The 21,817-nt window shown below is 40.1% G+C and overlaps 1 protein-coding gene across 1 annotated transcript; it reads left to right on the top strand.

Moving 5' to 3' along the window:
• The first annotated feature begins 2,586 nt into the window (after window positions 1-2,586).
• Window positions 2,587-3,717, top strand: LOC147883840 ((+)-borneol dehydrogenase 2-like). Its single transcript, XM_087398871.1, has 2 exons — window positions 2,587-2,618; window positions 2,936-3,717. The coding sequence occupies exons 1-2, from the start codon at window positions 2,587-2,589 to the stop codon at window positions 3,702-3,704; spliced, it is 801 nt and encodes a 266-aa protein (XP_087254997.1). The 3' UTR covers window positions 3,705-3,717.
• The last annotated feature ends 18,100 nt before the right edge of the window (window positions 3,718-21,817 follow it).

Below are 21,817 nucleotides of genomic sequence, written 5' to 3'. Positions count from 1 at the left end.
TTGTGTTGATACTTCTTGTGTAGTTCTAGGTATGGTGAGGTGGATATAGGTAGCTATAAAAGCCATTGGTGCTCTATCATTTTGTTCATCCAATGTCAAACACAAGGCCTACTAAAATGAGTATCTACATGCATGTAAAAGACAAAGCAACACCATAAAAATTATTATCAACATACAAAAATCCGTATACACAATATTCAATACTATTAAGATCAAGTATACAACATTGTGCCACATTTTCAATCCACAACTCATTTTACTACAATCCATAAGATATGGAAGCTATGGACACATTCAACAAAAAATTAAGGACTTCTTCTCCATCACTAACCACACAAAAAATAAATCTAAGGTAAACTATGATAACTAGAGAACTCCATGGAAAGCAGAAGGTGCAAAAAACATCCAACTCAAAGTAAAAAATAGTCAAGGATGGGTAATAAAATCGGTTTGGAGGAGTTTTTAACTTTGTGTCAACAAGATCCCAAATTCCATGACCCTTTTTATGCCTTGTTTTCTTTGGTCTATCTACATTTGGGGAGCATTCGGGTGATATCATCACTAAAGATGATAGGTCTCCCCCTTCAAGATATTGAAGGATGGGTAATAAAATTAGTCTAAAGGAGTTGTGTCAACAAGAGGCCAAAGTCTACCACCATCTTGATGCCTTAGTTTATTTGGTCACTCTCTATTTGGGGAGCATTTGGGTGAAATTCTTACTAAAGATGTATAGGTCTCCCCTTCAAGATAGCCCTCTTGGTTAGGACACCCCATGTTACATACACATTTTTTAGCTTGATGATAAACGTTCTTTCCCTTGTATCTTTCCCCACCCTCCATCCATTCTCGACTCAAAATTCTTATGTATTAATTTTCTTGCTATGTACAAAGTGTTGGATTTCTCCCCCTTGATCCCAAATATCATGAGATTGAGATCTTTATTTCCTCTTCTTCTTGTCTCCTTAAGCTATCCTAGATGACCTTATGGGGTTTATGCTCAATCAATATCTTTGACCATGTTTTGGCTTCTGTTTTTTGTGCTTCCACTTTGTCATCGACCTTGGCCTCCACATCCTTGGAGCTATCTATGGCTTGGCATTAAGAATTCTTCACCACTATTTTAGATCTTCTTTCTCCTTCAGCAAAGGTATAAATTGTAGTTGCAACTTTCACTTCAAAACCTTAAAAAACATTGGTAAGACAAACAGCATGAATAATCAATTGAATATGAAATTTTCAAATCTAACATCACAATAATAGATATTATATTTTCATGTCACAATAGTCATTGTGGTATGTGTATTTATGTCATTCATGCATTGATAATGCATTTATCCACTCGATAATGCATTATTCATGTAAACTTGGGCATCCTTTTCTATCATTGACTTAACTTCAAAATCACTCTCTTCTTCTTTAGGATCCAAGATATACTTAAAATTCATTTTTTCCATGCACTCATATCAAACACATACTAGTTGAAAATCACTTTTGCACGACGTTCATGACTTCTTTCCATAGTGACATACTTAAAAATCATATGTGCCATGCACTCTATTAAATCAAATGAAGGAGACACAAGTGATAAGTATGATAATTATTAATTGTGTTACATGTGCTATGGCATTAAAAGGCAAAACAAGGTGAATAATATTTAATCATTCATAAGGCTTGCCCAAGATCAACAAGGTGGGGATCCCAATAAGGCCCTACCTTTTGGAATGTCATTATAGGTCTAAGTGTAAAGTTGCTTGGGGGTATTGAGAAATGTGGTGCCATAGAATACTAAGAGAAATTATGTGATTAGTAGAGTGGATTGCGTCAATGGATCGATCACATGTGTACTGGAAAATGATAATGTTGATCTTGTACTCTAGGTAGATGAGTGAAAAAGATGATGTTGATCTTGTACTCTAGGTACAGGACTAAAAAAGGTGACGTTGATCTTGTACTCTAGGTAGATGAGTGAAAGAGACTAGAGAAAAGAGGTGAAAGAGGTGTGTGTGTGTGTGTGTGTGTGAGAGAGAGAGAGAGAGAGAGAGAGAGAGAGAGAGAGAGAGAGAGTCAATCACTTTAAAGTCTGCATTCAAGTCCAATGAAGAAGAGTCAACATATTGTCTAATAGGAAAAATGCACTTCCAAGAATTCTAAAAATGCCTAATTTTTGCTTTGCCCAATTTGAAGCGTTACTAAGGCTACCCCGAGGGCAGGCCAAAAAATCAATTAATATTAGATTTTTAGCAGTGCCCCGTTAGGGGCAGAGAGCTCTAGCTACTACAAGGTTTCTTTTTTAAGGCCCTTTGAAAGCGGATCACAACTCGAGTTCTATTCAGCCACTTGGGGGCAGTGCTGTAGGCACGTGTGTGCCACTTGGGGGCAGTGCTGTAGGCACGTGTGTGCCCCTTGTATTCATAGTGCATCCTAGTGTAGTAAGTAGGTATCTAAGCAAAGCTTGTGCATTGGCCACACCCACTCCTATTTCTTCCCATGTGCTAAGCCCCTAGTCGGTATGTAAGCAAAGCTTGTGCATCTGGCCACACCACACAAGAGTGGTTTGGACTCATCAACTTCAACAGCAACGCTCGCATGGCATTCTCTGGCTTGCTCACGAGATTTGTGTGAGTACCTCCTCACTCCTCTTACCTCAACATACAGCTGTGAATTTTTTGTGCAAAAGCTTTCTTATGTGGCCTCCATTGCCCAGGAAATCTCCATCTCTGAAAGTTTGGACGGACAAGAATTCCAACCCACATGGCTTCTTTCGACAATTCTGTAAAAACCAGCGTGATCCTCAATCCAAAAGGTCGAATTGCTCAAAATCTTTTTCATGCAGCTAATCGAGACGCAATTGGCTCCAAGAGCTGTATATTACTTTGCCAAAGTTCCGCAAACGTTTCTGTTCTGAGCGATACATTTCGTATCTGCAGGCTTGAAGGCAAGGTGTGCATTGTCACCGGAGGCGCAAGCGGAATCGGCGAGGCAACGGTCAAGCTGTTTGCCAAAGAGGGCGCCAAAGTGATACTTCCGACGTTCAAGATGAGCTTGGCCAGCAACTGGCCTCCACCTTAGGAGAGAATGTGGCGTACGCACATTGCGACGTAACTCAAGAAGAGGAAGTCTCCGGAGTTGTAGACCTTGCCATGACCAGATATGGCTGCCTGGATGTTATGTTCAACAACGCCGGCAGAGTGGGAGCTGCGAACTTTACCTTGGGCGGACTGGACATAAACGATTACGAGAACGTTATGGCGACGAATGTGCGAGGGGTGCTTCTGGGGACGAAGCATGCATCTCGAGTGATGATACCCACTAAGAAAGGAAGCATCATCTGCACAGCCAGAATAGCATCACTGTTGGGCGGTTTGGCTGGTCATCCATACAACATCTCCAAGCATGCAGTGGTTGGATTGGTAAGATCTGCAGCAAGCGAGCTCAGCCAGCATGGGATCTCTGTAAACGCCATATCTCCTGGATTAATAGCTACTCCTCTTGCCATCTCCTTCTTGCAGGAGGTAATTCCGAACAGCACAGTTCAATCTGCGCCTGATTTGATAGACGAGTGTAATGGATTTCGCGGTGCGAAATTCAGGGCTGAAGACGTTGCCAAAGCAGCTCTGTTTTTAGCGAGTGAAGATGCTCGGTATATCAGTGGACATAATCTAGTGCTGGATGGAGCATTCACGGTGACAAAGAGGATTCCTTGATCTCATTAGAAACTCCCTTGTAATGCAAGGATTACAAAAGGTTGCCGATACTTGAATCTACCTGAAGTTGCAAGGAAAGCACCTGTTGTCTTCTTGCTTGTTCAATAAGAAGCTGTCTGCATGACAGCTTTGTTTGTTTCTGAGTAAGAGTTTATCAACGAAAAGGTGTGTGAACTTTTAGAGCATGCATAGAGGGCCTCATAGCCTCATGTTTTCTATACCAAAACAAGGTGGCAAACCACTAAGGCCCTCCTTAGAGAAAGTTATGTGTATAAAATGTGATTGAGTGGTCACTCCAATATGCGAATGATCTTCCTACTTTTATGTTTGGATCTCCTATTGTTTGTCCATATGTGATCTAATTGAGATCCATAAGTAGTTGTTGGTTCTTGAAATTGTAATTTAAAATTGAAGTTGTTCATCATTTTTCTAAAGTTTGTTGATTCGGATGTTTGTTTCAACATGTCAATGTTGGAATCTTCTATCAAAATTGTGTTAGATTGTGTATTGTTTGTGGCACCAAGTAATTGTTGAAGGTATTTTATGAAAATTTTATATTTAGTGGATGGTGGTCTATAGACATTGACGATTGTGTACATATTGTCTTTTTTTTGAATCTCAATCCTTGTAATTCCTAATCCTTTTTCATTGTAACTGTATTCTCCTACTATTGTTATTTCTCCACGAACAAGTGTGCATGATCTTGAGTGTGAGTAGTTACAAATTGTTTTGAATTTTAAACCAAAGAATTTGTTAGGGTTTTTTGTTTGTGTTTCTTGTAAGTAAACGACATCAGAATCCATAAGATGTGTTGCTGCTTTCAGATCTTCCTCATATTTTGGTAGGGATCTTGTGTTCAATGATTGAATGAGAATTGTGTTATTGTTTGAATCTTCCAAGCATGTTTGCATTATTGTCTTGTAAGATGCATGGGTGGAGAGGCAGCCCATTTCTTTTCTGACATCATTGTCAACATTGAAGTTTTGAGATTGCAATGGCTCCACCAAGTAAAGGTTTTCGATTTCTCTAACCCTAGATAAAGCTGTGTATGCCAACCCATGTGCACGTACTCCTTTTGGGAAGAAAGCTAGTTTTTCCATTGTTAGTCATTGAGCCCTCTGGATTGTTCTTGCGTTGCACGTTGTATTGGAAATTGTTCATGTGTGAGAATGCTTGTTTTTGAAGGGCCTATCTGAACTTCTTTTGTTACTCTAAATATTGGTGTCCACTGGTGGCTTATAGATGTTGTGTATGCTTGTTGATTATCTTTTCTAGTTTGAAAGCCAATATCTTCTAGTGGAAACAATATCCATACAATTTGTTTTCCATTGTAATTGGAAGCTGCCATGAAAATCCCATCCGCCCCATTTACAAGTCAGTCTTGTTGGTTGATATTACCGGAGCAAAGTTCAATTCGCATTCCCTCTTTCATTTCTATAATTGTATGCAGACCGTTCGTAACTTTAGGATCGTCTAACAATTTCGCCTGGGTGCACAATGACTCGAAGAAGTGATCAATCGCTTTGAAAATGTGTTTTTTGTTGCAAGATAGTTCCAATACCTTTTTATTATGCCTATTTATTTCAGAGTTTTGTGTAGTATAGGTGTGGAAAGGTGTGGTCTGCTGGTATGGGGTGCAAGCAATTTTTGTTAATGTAATCAATTTGTTCTTGTGTGTGTGTGCAATTTCTGAAAGAGTTTAAAGCATTTATGAACTTATTGCTATATTGTCTCATCGTATGTTTTAGTTCATAGAATTGTGGTTTTGTGTGCCAATAAGTACTAGCCATAGACTCGAGGTCTCGTCATTGTTCTTTTTGAAAACCCAAGAGCCTTTATGGGCTTTGCCTAGTAAAAGTCTCCGCAAGTGATGACATCGATGTTGCCAAAATATTTGGTGTGCTTGCATTTCAATGCCCTCATTCTCAAATCTACAAAGTCCATAGTTCTCTTTCCCACCAAAGAGATCTCGTAAAAAACAATGAGCTGTAATTGTTCGTATAACGAGCTTAGTGTGTCATGGAAGAGAAGTAAAGTTTTGGTATGTGTTGGCAGGTGCAATGCAAAGTGTATTGTGTTGCCATTGATGTTGCGTGCTGCTTTTCCAGTATATGCAAGCATCAAAACTTTTGGTAAGTCGATGTTGATATCTACTATGGTTTGGTTGTAGTAACGAAGTAGAAGAAGCAAATAAGTTTTCTCGCTTCCTACCCCTCCTGTGAGAAACAAATTCAATTTTGCTGAAGGGTGCAATCTTTTATGCAACATAATATCATCAAATACTGCTCTTTGCTCTTTGTTCAAAGTTCGAAGCTTTTTGAAGTATTAACTGTTGTCTAATAAATTTTGTTGTTTTATGCTTATTGCAAAATTATATGTCCTTGTTTGCTTTTGTAATTTAGGCATGTCCAATACAATGTCGTAGTATTGTTTATTGCTTTCATTTTGCACAATGTATTGGTTGTTCTTAGTGTCTTCATTTTTTGTTCTGTCATGTGCTATTTTCTCTTCTGCTATTGTTTCATTGTATTGATAGTTATATTCCTCTCTATGTTCTTCATTATTTTGTATGTTTGCATAGTATGCCATTTGCCAACTTCCATGTATTAGTAATTCTTGGTTCTCATTGTCTTTGAAAGGGTAGTATAGCAGCAATTTTTCTCGGTAGTAATTCTCTGGATCCTTGAATTTATTAAACTTCACAAACCTTATTATGTTGGCTTTCTTTCTTTTTTTGCATGTGTGTTTTGTGTGGTTGTATTCAGATGTGAATGTTGCCAAGCATATGCTATCAATTTGATATCTCTTTGAATGTTTTTCAAAAGGTTTTGAAGTTTGTCCTTTTGTTTTAGTAAGAATGCTATTTTTTGTTTCTCATTTGTGTTGATGAATTGAAAATCTCTTGTGGATCTATGCAAAGGCAAAGATAAAGTGATGAATGAAGCAAGTTGTCCACTCATTTGTTGCGAGTGAAGAAATGCTATCTTAATTTAATATGCAAGTAATATTTTTAAAATCTAATTAGATTTTAAATTTTAATCTAATAATTGATTAATTACCTTTGATTGATTTAATTTAGATTAATTTAATTAGTTTAAATAGATAAACTAAATTTTATTATAAATTAATTTAAATTCAATCAATTAATTTAAAATTAAATAAATTAATTTAAATAGATTAAATTAATTTAATTAGATTAAAATAGTTTAAATTAAATAGATTAATTTATTTTTAATAGATTAAGTTACATTAATTTCATTAGATTAAATTAATTAAAATAGGTTAAATTTACTCATCTTAATTTAATATGTAAGTAATCTTTTTTTAATCTAATAATTTATGAATTGCATTTAATTAATTAATTAAATTCTTTATATGATTAAATGGTTAATTAATTTAAATAGATTAACTTGAATTAATTAATTAATTTGATTAATTAGATTTAACTAAATTAATGTAATTCATCTAAGTATAATAAACTAAACTAAATAGAACTAAATTAATCTAACTAAACAAAAGTAAATCTAACTAAACTAAACTAATTAATCTAACCAAAATTAAAATAAATCTAACGTACTTAATCTAATTAACTTAATATAAATAAACTAACCTAACCTAATTGGACCACTAACCTAACGTAAGCACTAACATAACCAAACGCCAAGATGTGGGATGCACCACATGTTGGGAAACCCCAAACATGTGGTGCTCGCCACATCTTGGCCTCCAGCCTCTCTTTCTCCCTCCTCCTCCCCCTCCCCCACCCCTGCCGCCTCCTCCCAGTTGGGAAGAACTAGGGCAAGAAAAATGAAGGCATGTTGAGATATCGAGCTTCACTCATGATATGCCAGGGTGACTGTTGTGCATTTATGTCACCGACTTGTTAGCTGCAAATGCGGTTGGTACACCGCCCATGAATAATAGCTGGATGACAGCTATCTTTATGTACTCTAGTTAGTGGCTCAATTAGTATGCCACCTTAGTTAGCTGAGTTTGGTTTGAGACCCACATATAGGCTTCACCTATTCTTTTATACTTAGAGTTCTTTTGGCTTTCACAACTAAGGAGGAGAAAACTATTTTCAGCCTTCACTTTTGTGTATATTTCGCCATTGTGTATGTGAGAAAGCTACTCCTCTGAACGTATTGAAGGGCAATGTTTATAGCTTTCCCTTTGAAGATTAAACTTGTAGATCTGAAAGTTGGCATCATTTGTACTCAATCAACCATTGATCTAAAAGCTACCATTACTTCACTCAATCAACCTCATGTCCTTAACCTTTGACAAACATACAAAGCTTGCATATTTCTTGGGTGGGGGTGAAAGTGATCCATCTTCTACTTCTCTTTGCTTTTTTACAATGTTCCATATCGTCACTCGATTCTTGCTCCCTTTGATCTTCTTTTGAGATGTTACCAAATCTAACCAAGCCCTATCCCCAAAAGCCAAAGCTCTACGAGTTTTGAGAGTCTATACTAGAAGTAACCTTCAGTATGGCCTCCATCCATATATCAAGCACATCAACCTCCATCATAGCTCACAATCAAGCTATAGTAGGCTTTACCAATTGTGGATGGTCGAATAGTTCCTGAAGGGATGCGATTCTATGATTCTAGTAATGAAGGGGAAAAGGGAATAGAAATTCGCTAAATGATGGAAGAGGAGCAATGGGTAAGAGTAAAAGATGTAGGTAAAATTCAATGTCATCTAGCCAGCAGCTCTCGAAGGATGTGATGGGCACGATATGGGTGGTAAGGCATGGAGAGACTTCAAGGAGGGGCATCATGTGGGACTGCCCTAATGTGGCACCTCACAAATGAATAAATATAGACAAGAGCAAAACCCGAAATCATGGCCATATGAATTGACTCATCCATCCAAAAACACATATCATAAAAGCATATCTACATCAATAGTCAAATTGAACACATGGGAGAGAAAGCAAAACTCATAGAGATGGGTGACTATGGGTGACTAGTGCCTTGAGATAGTGCCTTGCAACAAAATATCTAAAGGTCTAGTATAGACAAAATATCTAAAGTTCTAGTATATGTAGGTTGCATTTTAACTTAGAGTGCATATGAGCACCTATCAAAATACATCTCTCCACCACTATTCCAAGAGGTTGTAAAGTTATTAGGAAGAGTGGAAGAAGCAAACAAAGCGCCCAAGCTACTTTCCTATGTGTTTTGAAGATCCCGCGTTAGGGCCATCCATGGGAACAGTGGTCCAAAATCTAGAAGGACAAGTGTCAGTTCTAGATCTCCAACTCTTGTATTTGTTCTAGAATCTTTCTTGATCATCATTAAGAGTGAGAGGGAGATTGATGACAGCTTAAAAATAATTCAATGAATAATGAAAATTAGACAATCTGGCATACCATAGCGAAATTGGAAGCAAACAACCTTGCAAGAAATCAACTAACTCATGAGTGTTACACATTTTCTGTCTCAATCTCAAAATATAGGACCTAGAGGAGTGTACTAATGCATCATAAAAAGATTTGATGATGTCCATCCACTACAAAAAATAGAAGTTAAGTCTGAAGCTTTTGTTTCTTCAATTTCCAATGCTTTTTTGCCTAGCTACATAAATATAGTTGTTCTAAAAGCTAGGATGCCCCATTAAATGAAGTTTGCAAAATTTGAAAGGGAGGTTCTCTCTCTCTCTCTCTCTCTCTCTCTCTCTCTCTCTCTCTCTCTCTCTCGCTGCCTTGAGAGCGCACCTCTCTCTCTTCTCTCTCTCTCTCTCTCTCTCTCTCTCTCTCTCTCGTGCACACTCTCTCTCCCCGACTCTCTCCTCTCTCTCTCTCTCTCTCTCTCTCTCTCTCTCTCTTGCATTGCCACGGTAGTGCGCCTCTCTCTCTTCTCTCTTTCTCTCTCTCTATCTCTCTCTCTCTCTCTCTCTCTCTCTCTCTCTCTTTCTCTGTCTCTCTCGCTACTGCGGCAACGTGCCTCTCTCTCCCACTCTCCTCTCTCTCTCTCTCTCTCTATCTCTCTCTCTCTCTTTCTCTCTGTCTCTCTCTCTCTCGTGCGTGCCCCCCTGTCTCTCTTTCCTCTCTGATCTCTCTCTCTCTCTCTCTCTCTCTCTCTCTCTCTCTCTCCCTCTCTCTCTATTTCTCTCTCCCTCCCACTCTCTCCCCTCTTTCTTGTGCTCCCTCCCACTCTCTCCCTCCCACTCTCTCCCCTCTCCTTCTCTTTCTCTTCTCTCTCTCTCTCTCTATCTCTCTCTCTCTCTCTCTCTCTCTCGCTATCCCTCCTCTCTCTCTCTCTCTCTCTCTCTCTCGCGTGCATGCGCACGCCCCTCTCTCTCTCTCGTCTCTCTGCTCTCCCTCTCCCACTCCTCTAGCTGATGCTTTTTCTTGTAATTTTCTTTTCTATTACAAATTTTGTTTTCTTTTGAGTATATATATATAGAGAGAGAGACAAACAGATAGACAAACAGACATACAAACAGAGAGAGAGAGAGATCATAATTTGTTCACCACTATCTCAAATTAGCATTAGCCACTCTTCCTCCTTGTGCCAGAACCTCAAATGCCCAACTAGAGAGTAGATACTTTTTGTTTCTACTACTGGTGGTAAGATTGCTATCTTGGCTGTCACTAATCCATGTCAATGCCATTGCTCACTCCTCTAAGAGACACCAACAATGCTAATAGATACGTTTGGCCTCATTTTGATAGAAAATGTATTTATAAGCTGCCATGTATGTTCGTAGACCCATTTTTGCTAGCATGTCATTATGAAAACAACATTTGCACAATGTTTAGACCAGCATGAAATAGAATAGTTTCAACTCTCATGCAACACTGCAGAACTTACAAAACCAAAGGGTAGAGTCTCTAAGAATAATTGAATTATAGCTCTTTACCTACCATCTCTCATCATTAAAAAAAGCAGTGGGCATCTCAAGGGTGTGTAAGCCCATTGGAATTTTGTCTCCCTCAACTTCTAACTACTTCACCACCACTTTGGTCCCATTATCAAGGACACCTACATAAACGTCACCTAACCCACCATGTCCCAACTTCTAAAAAAAACATTTCATGGTATGGAGTCAAATAGCGGCTCATAATCCTCATGTTAATAGCATATACTTTCTTGTGAATGACAGTAGCCAATGCACTTAAGGATTAGTGCAATTAAGAGAGGAACCAATGTGATTATGATTCAATAGTACGAATAGCTATCATTCAAAGAGCCATGAAAACTTCCCATAAATAAATGCACCATGCTTGACAACAAAAGCCAAGCTTTCATAGACACTTTCCATGGGCATAGTCTTGATTGAATGAAACTAACAGACAAATGGGTCAATCTACATCTATTGTTGGAAGTAGCTAGGTAGATATTGATGGTGGGAGAATCGACAAAATGATCGCTTTAGACATTGAACCATTCTTAGAGTGATGGAAACCTACTATGGGGTGGCCTTCCAAGGGTAGAGCATTTTAGGCTAATGAAGACACATAGGTAGTCCATGCTTCTTCCCAAACACATGCACAGGGATCGTGGGTGAGCCTAAACCAACCATTTTCTCTCCCTCATGGGAAGCAAGGGAGTAAGATGGGTCAGAGAGGTTGTTAAAAGTGGGGAAATGGAGGGGGTTTTGACAAGGAGTGGTCTTAGTGGTAGGAGAGTGATTGAGAGGGGAGGGTGGGAGAAGGAGTAAGGGACAAGGGAGAGGCATTCAAGAACATCATGGCTTCTCATGTGAAGAGGATGGAGAAAGATCTACGCTAGCATGATCTGGTGATGAAGGAAGCATGAGTTGGCTCTTCATGAAGAAGGTTGACACATGCAAGGAAATCAAAATTATGAACTTCATGATCCCCTATAGATTGTTACTACTAGGCTATGTGGGGAGATTTTCTTGCATTGTTAGTCGAATTTTTTTAGCGGGCATTCCATGGATGATGGTAGGGACGTTAGAGTGCCCACTTTTAGGAAGAAAAAATCAAAGAGGAGGTGCAAGGGGAGAGCAAGGAATAGATTGCATAGTCCTCTAAGTGCCATGTGGCACCTTAGAAATAAGTATCTATAGATTCATTATAGAAAGAAATGAGAAAAACAAGGAAGATACACAAAGTTCTTTGATTCAACGATAACTCAAGCCTCATATGATATGCCATGAGTTTTCTCCCTCATAAGATGAACAAGAAGAGAAGAAATTAAGGGGAGCATGACTTCTTAATGGGGAATGAAAGAAGGTAAGAAAAAAGATTTCAAACTTATCAAGGAATATGGAAATGCAAAAGACAAGATCTAATTTAAGTAGTCACAAGAGGAGGAGATTTTGGATAAGAAACAAACTTGGAGCCTATATACAATTGCATATATTTTATGGGAATGGTCTAACAAGAGGAGAATGGAGGCTCTAAGGTAAACATGAAAGCTACATGTGTTTTCTAATCTATGACTAGATCCATGTGGCTATCTGTAGTGAGGCCTCTCTTAAGAGTTGCTTCTATATGTAAAGTCCCACAAAGTCTTACATTCCTTCTTCATGCTTCCACTCCAATAGTTCAGCTCATTTTTTATGCTTTTTTTTATGGAAAATGCATTTTTGAAAAAAATTCAAGCTCTAGAATCCGTTGAAAAAACCGTCTATGTTAGCACCAAAAAGAAAGCATCGTTATTTCATTCAAAATTACAGTCAATATCTAGATTTTTGATGGTAGTAGTAGCATTAATATCTATGGGGACATCAACGGTTCCCAGAGTTCTTTGTAACCTATTTTTGATGCTTTTTTTTTATAGTAATATCGACTCTGGTGACAAATTTTCTGACAATAATATCGATGCTGGTAAGAAATACCGAGAGTGTTTCGATGCTAATACGATGCTAAAATTTGTGATCAAATTTTTTTTAGGGCAAATTAGGCTTAGGGCTTGGCCAAGCCCTAATCTGCCCTTTTGTAAAGGTATGCATTACAGTATAGTGGCCATTGTTTTGTATTATTTAGAATTGTTGATTACAAAATTTCGCTACTACACTGTATGAGGTAAAAATTTTATACTATATACAAGTCTGCACCAGGTCTCTGTATGTCTGTCATCAAGAAAATGGGTAGAATGTATTGCTAGTCCTCATTGCTCCATCCTTGTCCTCTCCACTATTGTCACTCCCACTGGCACCCTTTCCACTATTGTCACCCCCATCGGCACCCTCTCAACATGCTGCAACATTCTCCTAGCAAGTTTCTCTCAAGTATTCATCCCTATCCTCCGATTTATCTAGCCGGCACATGATTTACATGGTTAGGATATATATCTTTGAGAGCATTTTTAAAAAAATACATGTAATAAGTGCTTACATTGAAGAAGGGTAAAACTTATCCTCTCTCTGTGAGTAGGTTCATTAGAGATTCCAGGTTGTTGTTGTATGCGTACATGTACTCCTTGTCTATACATCCCGTCCTATTTTCATAAACTAACATTATAGGAATACACATTAGTTTTAGTGATTGACATACTACCCAAAATTACACACTAAAACAATGAAAGAAGCAGTACTTACCAAAACAAATTCAAAGGCAACCCTACCACCAAAGTCCAAGTGGGATTGGCCCACTTTACTCTTCCTTACCACCACCGCATTTGTTTGTTGATTGTTTTTTCGTGGGTCCTTTAATTCTTTTTTAACAATTTTCTAATCTTTCGGGTGGACCCAAGTAGGCTTGGATTCCAAGCTTGGATTCCCTGACCTTTGCCTTCCTACGGAGTGGATTTCATCTTTCCATGACTTCAACACTTGGGCCACTTTATTCAACATCCAGTTGGTGGTTGTCGAACTCAAAGTCCTCAGATATCATAAGGAACTCCGCCTTGAATGTATTAATGATATAGTCCTTGTTCTTCTATGGCTGCTTGTGGAAATCCATCACCACTCCCTTGAATTCAGAGGATACAAGCCCATGCATTTGGTTCATATCCATACCTCTAGAATCCATTATTATTTCAAACTAACTATTAACCTCATAGGGGAGGGTGGTGGAAGCTTGGGAATCAGCTTGACTCCCCCCAATGGCATTACCTATACCAGAGTTTGAGCATCTATGTCAATGATGGCTCTCTCTCTCTCTAGGTCCACCTATCTACGGAGGCTAGTGGACCCACCGATGCTCATGCTGTCTCTCCTCCTCCCACTCAAATAGGAGTCTTTCCTTAGCAACGGCCATTCTCAAAGTGGGTAAAGCAACTTTTGGACAGTAGAGAACCTCCGGCCATTGAGGAGGAACCATCTGGACACCGCTGGTCCAAGAGATTAGAGGAGTGAACAAGGGCACAGGAACACTTGGTCAACTATGCTTTGATGATAGAAGTGATCCATGCTGAAGAACCCAAGTGTCTTGCAGAGGCATAGGGCGATGATATGTGGATGGAGGCTATGCAGTTGGAGTATGGCTCCATAATGAAGAACAACACTTGGGACCTTGTGGATCGACCACCAAAATGCAAGGTAATCGGAACCAAGTGGGTGTACAAGACCAAGTACAAGTCCGACGGCATGTTGGATAAGTACAAGGCTCGGCTCGTGGTAAAAGGATTTGCATAGGTACATGGTTTTGATTATCAAGATACTTTTGCTCCCACAGCTCGACTAACCACAATTCGCAGTGTTTTGGCTTTAGCTACCCAGGGAAGTTGGCGTGTGTTTCAGATGGATGTGAATCCGCCTTTCTGAATGGAGATCTCAAGGAGGAGGTATATGTGGAACAACCACTAGGTTTTGAGATCCCCGGTTCAGAAGGTAAAGTCTGCAAACTGAAGAAGCCACTTTTTGGGCTAAAATAGGCCCCACGAGCGTGGTACAAGTGAATTGATGCCTACTTTCTGCAAAACGGGTTCAAGAGGAGCCCATCTAATGCAAAATTGTATATCTTTAGAGAAGGAGGTAGGTGTATGATCGTGGTCCTTTATGTGGATGACCTTGTCATAATCGGGAACCATGAAGAGAAGATTTCATAGACGAAGCATTTGCTAGGAAGAGAGTTTGAAATGATAGACCTCGGACTGATGCATTTTTGTTTGGGGATTGAAGTTTGGCAGGAGCTGAAACAAATCTTCATTTCACAGCTGAAGTATGCTAGAGAGATACTGAAGGCATTTAGGATGGCTGAGTGCAAGACAGTTGGTACCTCTATGGAGGTTGATGCGAAGCTCTCAAACGAGGATTCATCACCACTGGTGGACGAAGCGAAGTACAGAAGGCTTGTGGGCAGCTTGATTTACCTGTGCAACACACGGCCGGACATCAGTTTTGCGACTGGTGTACTAAGTAGGTTTTCCAATAAGCCCAAGAGAACCATTAGAGGGCAGGGATGTAGGTGCTGAAATATAACAAAGGCACACTTGATTATGGCATCACTTATACCAAGGGCAAAATCTTGATTGGATTCTGTGACTTGGATTGGGCAGGAGACATGGACAACAGGAGATCAATGACAGGGTACTGTTTCTCACTTGGATCTGGAGTTGTGTCATGGGTCAGCAAGAAGCAACCCACAGTTGCTCTTTCTTTTACCGAGGCCGAGTACAAATCTACATGCTTTGCTTCTTGCAAGGCAGTGTGGTTGAGGAGCATTTTGGGGGACATGGGTGTAGTGCAGAACCAGCCTACATAGTTATCATGTGACAATCAGAGTTGCATGGTGATTGCAAAGAACCCAGTGTTCCACGCTCACACAAAACACATTGAGATTCAATATCAGTTTGTATGCGAGCTCATCATGGATGGAGAGGTCAACTTGGTATACTGTCCGACCACAGAGAATGCTGCAGACATCTTCACGAAGGCTCTTGGTAGAGACTTGTTGGAGAGGCATCTTCATTGACTTGGCATTGGGCCGAAAAAGTAAGTTCACTTGCGGGTGGACATTGAGGGGGGGTGTTAGATATCAATGCTCCACTCTCATGTAACTACACGGGAACTAGCTAACTGTACTTGTAAGCCCCCCATATGAGGAGAAGGCATTTGAGTAGCTTGGTTATCCGGTAGGTTTGGACACCAGATGGGGGCCATGTGTGGCCTGATGGCTAGATGGCTTCAGATAGAGTTGGCACACCGCCAACTAGGCTACATGCAAGTGCGGGAAGGCATCCCTTAACTGATCGCACTGAGGGTCATTAGGAAAAAAGGGAGCTCATTTTGGGGCCTTTTAGAAGAGAGAGAAAATAGGCTCTCAACCAATCAGGAGTGGGCCAACGTAACGTTGAAAATTCAACAAAAGAAGATGAAAATAAGAAAAAGAAATAGTACTATATGTTTGTAGAAGCATGTCACATTAATGAGGTGATCTGATTTGAATCTTTAAAAAATTTATTTTTTGTGCAGAATTTGGTGATTCTGACACCGCAGACGCGTCCGGAACGGCCCAAAACCCCAAGAACGGCACTGGAAACGCTGGAATCAGCAGACATCCGGAGTCCCGGAAACGGCCAAAAAAGGCCGAAAAGTGAGATTTGCAGCAAAATGCGATTTGGCACTTTTGAAATTGACTCTAGAACTTCACCTTCTAGATCTAGTAATTTGACCCATCCAGTTTCCTGGACTCTCCAAAGTTAGGTATGGTGAAAGAAAGAAATTTGGGGGAGGAGGAAGGGAGGAAAGAGGCTTCTAAAACCAACATCTTTGCTGCTAAACCACACAGCAGAGTCGATCAAACTCAATTTTCCATAGACTAGAACTCTGCACCTGACTAAACCTGATTCACCCTCCTTCTTGCAAGGGCATTGTCCCCCAGTCATGGAAGTTATGCATAATCATAAGCATATGCTTTCTCAATGGATTCTCTTATGCTTTGTCAATGTATTCTCATATGCTTTTTCAATGTATTCTCTTGTTTTTTATTTTTTGTTTTTGTGTTTGTGTCTACGTTAGACATGGGATCACCTCGCACGTCCGACGAGTACGAAAACCCTCGTAAGAGGAGACATCATGATCTCTATTCTCTAGAGGACTTTGATTTCTCTGAGGCAACACCTCTGGAGCCTACCCCTAGCTCGACTCCTCTCGGACGTAGCATTGTGACTACCCCTCGGAGAACTCCTTTGCTAGCAGCCCATGGCTTTATCGAGAGTCTCGACAAGTTTGAGGCATAGATGATCGATGAGGAGGCAGCGAGATTCTTCTCTCTGCTATCCCAGAGGACCTCAGCAATTCCCTCTCCTATTTATCTTAGAGACAATCATCCACTTCTAGCTAAATTTCAAAAGTGCCAAATCGCATTTTGCTGCAAATCTCACTTTTCGGCCTTTTTTGGCCGTTTCCGAGACTCCGGATGTCCGATTTCAGCGTTTCCAGTGCCGTTCTTGAGGTTTTGGGCCATTCCGAACGCGTCTGCGGTGTCAGAATCTCTAAATTCTGCACAGAAAAGTGTTGCTCTTATATGAACATTGAATGTAAAGCATGTGAAAGAATATATTTATTCCTTTTCACACTGACATTTCTCACGCAAGTATCCATATTTTCTTGCTTTTGTAGAGAGAGAAAAGAGAAAATAGTGAATTTCTTACAGGGCCCCAAAATGAGCTCCCTTTTTTCCTAATGAGACGGAGCATTTCCTGGGGTAGCCCACTCTCAAGTTGCGGGGCCTGTTTAGAGCCTCAAATGATCCCGGATGGCTCTAGGCCGAATGGACACCCTAGGTGAGTTGCTCTATTTTGCGCCCCAGTTCTATCGTATGGTCAGTGGCCTATTTTGGGACCGACCCCCAGTCGACTATTTTGGGCAAACTAGGTCAGTCACCCAATTGAGCCTAACCGACTACGACTGGTGGCTATATAAGAGCAAGCCCGTCAAGCCCATTTCATCACTGGCTACAGCAACCCTGATTCCTTAGAATCCAGCCTCCGTCTTCTACTGTTTCGAGCATGCCATCGAAGCTTCTTTCATAGGAGCGCACGGTTGGGAGGCAGCACCATCTATTCTATCAATTCTATAGTAATCAAATTTTTCATTCTCCATACTATCTTGTTTTCTCTCGTGTATGAGATCTTGTTATCTGTTGAGCACAAACGTTGTATTATTTTCTTATAGATGCGATGGGTCGCCTTCCTACAAACACAAAGATGAGATGCATGTTTCGCGTAGGAACAAAGTCATGGTTGATTGAGCAGGAGGCAATGGGAGCCACAATTGATTGGGTTGAGGTGGCTGCTTGCACAGTATAAGTCTACTCCTACTTGTAATCTCACTTTTTAAATTGTTTGATGATCATGAGATAGGAGATACAGATATTGAGGCCATTACCTGTGAGGATGAGCCTACCATTGGTGATGCTGATTTCGATGAGCACATGAGTAGCACAAGTAGTAGTGGGTTGAATGTATTTGTAGATCTAAACAATTGTTTGGATTTTGAAGTAGATAGTTTGGCAAGGGTTGATCTCATTGAGGATGAGATTGAACCGTAGCCCCATCATTGATATTGGCAAAACTATTTTACATATTGTTTCATTCTCCTCATCTCACTTAATTCTTGTAGATGTGGGCTTGCAAAAAAGCATTGATGTTTTTGTTAAAATTATGTGCTTTGGTAATCATGGGCAATGTTTGGAAAGCAATGATGTACACCAAAATCTCACTTTCTGTATTCTCTGGTTTGCATCTATCAATGTCTAAATGCACGTCTGATTCTCAGTGTAAACACGCAAATAAACGCACTAATACATGCGCAAATAGACGCACTAATAAACGCGATGTTAGACGGGCCCATATTTTCTTAGTTTAGACACGCAAATAGATGTGTTAATACACATGCAAATAGATGAGTTGTTAGATGTGCTTGTAGACGCACCCGTAATTCCTCTACTAAAGCAATGCCTATAGATGCGCCTGCTATTTTGCGCGTCTACCAAGCGCATCTATAGTTGCTTTGTGTTGTTGTGCAACAAGAAACTCAGAAATATATACAAGTGACTCTTGTACCAACCAACCCTCGGCCATGCTACCTTTGGGTCTTGCATTTTGTCTCATGAAGCTCTTCAAGGTCTTCATGAAGCGCTCGAGGAAGAACAACCATCGTGCATGTATAGTATCGCATATAGCAATCTCATCTACCAAATGCGCTATAAGATGTAGTTGGCTTGTGAGAATAGAACATGGAAATGTCTCCTCCACTAAACAAACCACCTCCATTAACATAACTCGAGCATTCTCAAGCGTGGTGGGATCTATTTCCTTTGACCTCACATACCTAGAAATGAAAAAATACAGCATATTAGCAATATGATTCAAACTTGCATGGAGCATTGATACACATCATATTTTGTATCATGTAAAGTACCTCACAAGCTCGCCCATGTTGTAAATACAATCTTTCACATCCTTTGATGCATTACGTGAAATGCTAGTAGGTAGCATGAAGTAAACCCACGAGGAGGTGGTTGATTAGTTGCTTATAATTATTCACTCACAAATTTGAAATGAAAAATATAATGCTACCTTTGGGTCTTGCATTTTGTCTCACGAAGCCCTTCAAGGTCTTCATGAAGCGCTCGAGGAAGAACAACCATCGTGCATATATAGTACTGCATATAGCAATCTCATCTACCAAATGCACTATAAGATGTAGTTGGCTTGTGAGAATAGAAGTGGAAATGTCTCCTCCACTAAACAAACCACCTCCACTGACATAACTCAAGCATTCTCAAGCGTGGTGGGATCTATTTCCTTTAGCTCACATACCTAGAAATGAAAAAGTACAGCATATTAGCAATATGCATTCAAACTTGCATGGAGCATTGATACGCATCATATTTTGTATCATGTAAAGTACCTCACAAGCTCACCCATGTTGTAAATACAATCTTTCACATCCTTCGATGCACTACGTGAAATGCTAGTAGGTAGTATGAACTAAACCCATGAGGAGGTGGTGGATTAGTTGCTTATAATTATTCATTCACAAATTTGAAAGGAAAAAGATATTATGCACATAAAATACTTACTTGGAGCATCTTGTGCCAATCATGAGATTTCAAGCCATATAATTTCTCTACACCTCTTTTCTTGCTCTTTGTAAAGGCTCCCTTCAAACACCTCATGCATCCAGTGGGAGTATGAACTGTAGTAATAGCGCACTTCACTGTCGCCATCTCTAGCTTTGATAACATCCACGGTGCATGAGGTAAAAAAACACGCCCATTTGGTCTCTCTTGTGGCCAAGCTTCATGCATCCTCCCAGTGGTACGTAGATCCTCCCTTATGCCTACGGAATCTCGTGTCCCATTCAAATGCTCCCAAATGGTAGATGCCACATTCTTGAAGATATGCATGGGATCAAGCAGGTGATTGATCTTGAGGTGGGACCAATATGGTAAACGATAAAAGATGGAGTATCTAAACAAAAGTTGGTGTTAGCAGGAAATCTTTATCTCAAGCCAATATAGCACACAATAGTTACAAACCCTTACCGGCTCATGCCAAGTGGTGGAGGAGTCGTGGAACCGTCCCAAATTCTCATCCAATCTCCCGCGGTGGTGAGTGACTATGGGAGGACTTCATTCCAAGGGGCAACATATCTAGGATGATCAGGTGGGAGAAATCGATGGTGATTCTCATAGATGACCTTATTCAATGCATCTGCCCGTGAGGCAACTAGCGAAGGACCACAAACAGGACATGCGTGGTAACCCAATGTAGTGAGACCTGAACAATAGATGCAATTAAGAGTTGAAGGAGGGTTTAGGGTGCCACATCCTTTGCCTATTCATAATTAGAAGTGCAATGCTTACTTGAACACTCGCCATAGCCTGGGAAGTCATGCATCATCCACATCAAGACTACTTTGCAGTTAAAGTCTCGTGATGAGGGAGGCCTGCTCACATCATGCACCTCAATACCTCTCCAAAGTATCTCTAGCTCATCAATCAAAGACTCCAAATAAACATTAGGATTTTTTACTTTATGTTTCCCTAGAATTAGAAGGGACAACATAACATGTCCTTTCTTAATAGCCATAGAGGGTGGAAGATTATAATTCACCAATATCACTAGCCATACACTATAAGAGGTGCTTTTGAGACCAAATGGGTTCACACTGTCCATACCCAATCCAAGTCTCAAGCTCCTAGGTTCTTCATTGAAGCTTGGCCATGTGTCTTCAATATGCTTCCACGTAGGAGAGTCCACGGGAGTTCTCCACTTGCCATCGGTTGATCGATGGGAGGAATTCCATGACATGAGCTTTGCAATATATTTGCACTTGAACATATGTTGGATGTGAGGGATTATGGGAAAATGTCATAGAACCTTACGAGGCATGTCCAAAGTTTTGAGATCTACTCTATATCTTGCCTCTGCACAAGTAGGACACTCTCTTGCATGCTTATGTAGTCCATAAACCAAAATGCAATCATTGACACATGCATGGATGCGCTTGTAATCTAATCCTCTAAGAGAGGTCACATGTTGCCTTGCTATATCTCTTGAGGTCGGTAATTCATTCTCCCTTGGAAGCATTTTACACAATAGCCTACACGTGAAGACCATAAATGAGGAAAAACATTCGAGTAATTGACCCACTAGCATAATTCACCATGTTTGCAAAATAGACTTTAAAGATTACTTGAGTAATGCATTCAAACTTGCATTGCTTCATCCATAGATGGTTTGCAAGTTTAGTAACTCAAGGGAGGCACGTAGAACAGAGAATGTGCACCCCTCAAACAGTGGAGTCGATGCTGCAATAAAAAGATCATCCTGGTCCATGCTATCATCCCTCCCTTGATGCTATCATCCCTCCATGCTATCATCCCTCCCATGCTGCACTAAGAAGATGAAGACATTCTACAAACAAACAACCCAAAAAAATTTGCTTTTCTTCAAATATTTAATTTTAAACTTTGTGGCGCATCTAAAGGTGTATTTAAAACCGCGTCTGTCTATTCTATGATGCACGTCTACAAGCGCGTCTAAAACTATGTCTGTCTGTTCTGTGGTGCACGTCTACAAGCACATCTAAAACCAAGTCTGATCTGTGTAATTAGATGTGCTATTAGACCGTCTGTAGACGTGGCTTTTAAACCTTCATTTAGCACGCTCGCTTCGCTTTTCTTCACATTACTTATACTTCACGAGGCTTGCTTGCTTCGTTATTAGCAGATC

The sequence above is a fragment of the Dipteris shenzhenensis genome, chromosome 27 (assembly GCF_047967505.1).
Source record: "Dipteris shenzhenensis isolate YYH24624 ecotype China chromosome 27, Dip_SZ_1.0, whole genome shotgun sequence".
NCBI lineage: Eukaryota > Viridiplantae > Streptophyta > Polypodiopsida > Gleicheniales > Dipteridaceae > Dipteris > Dipteris shenzhenensis.
The sequence above is the reverse complement of the archived record's forward strand: the minus strand, read 5'-3'. Positions and strand labels throughout refer to the sequence as shown.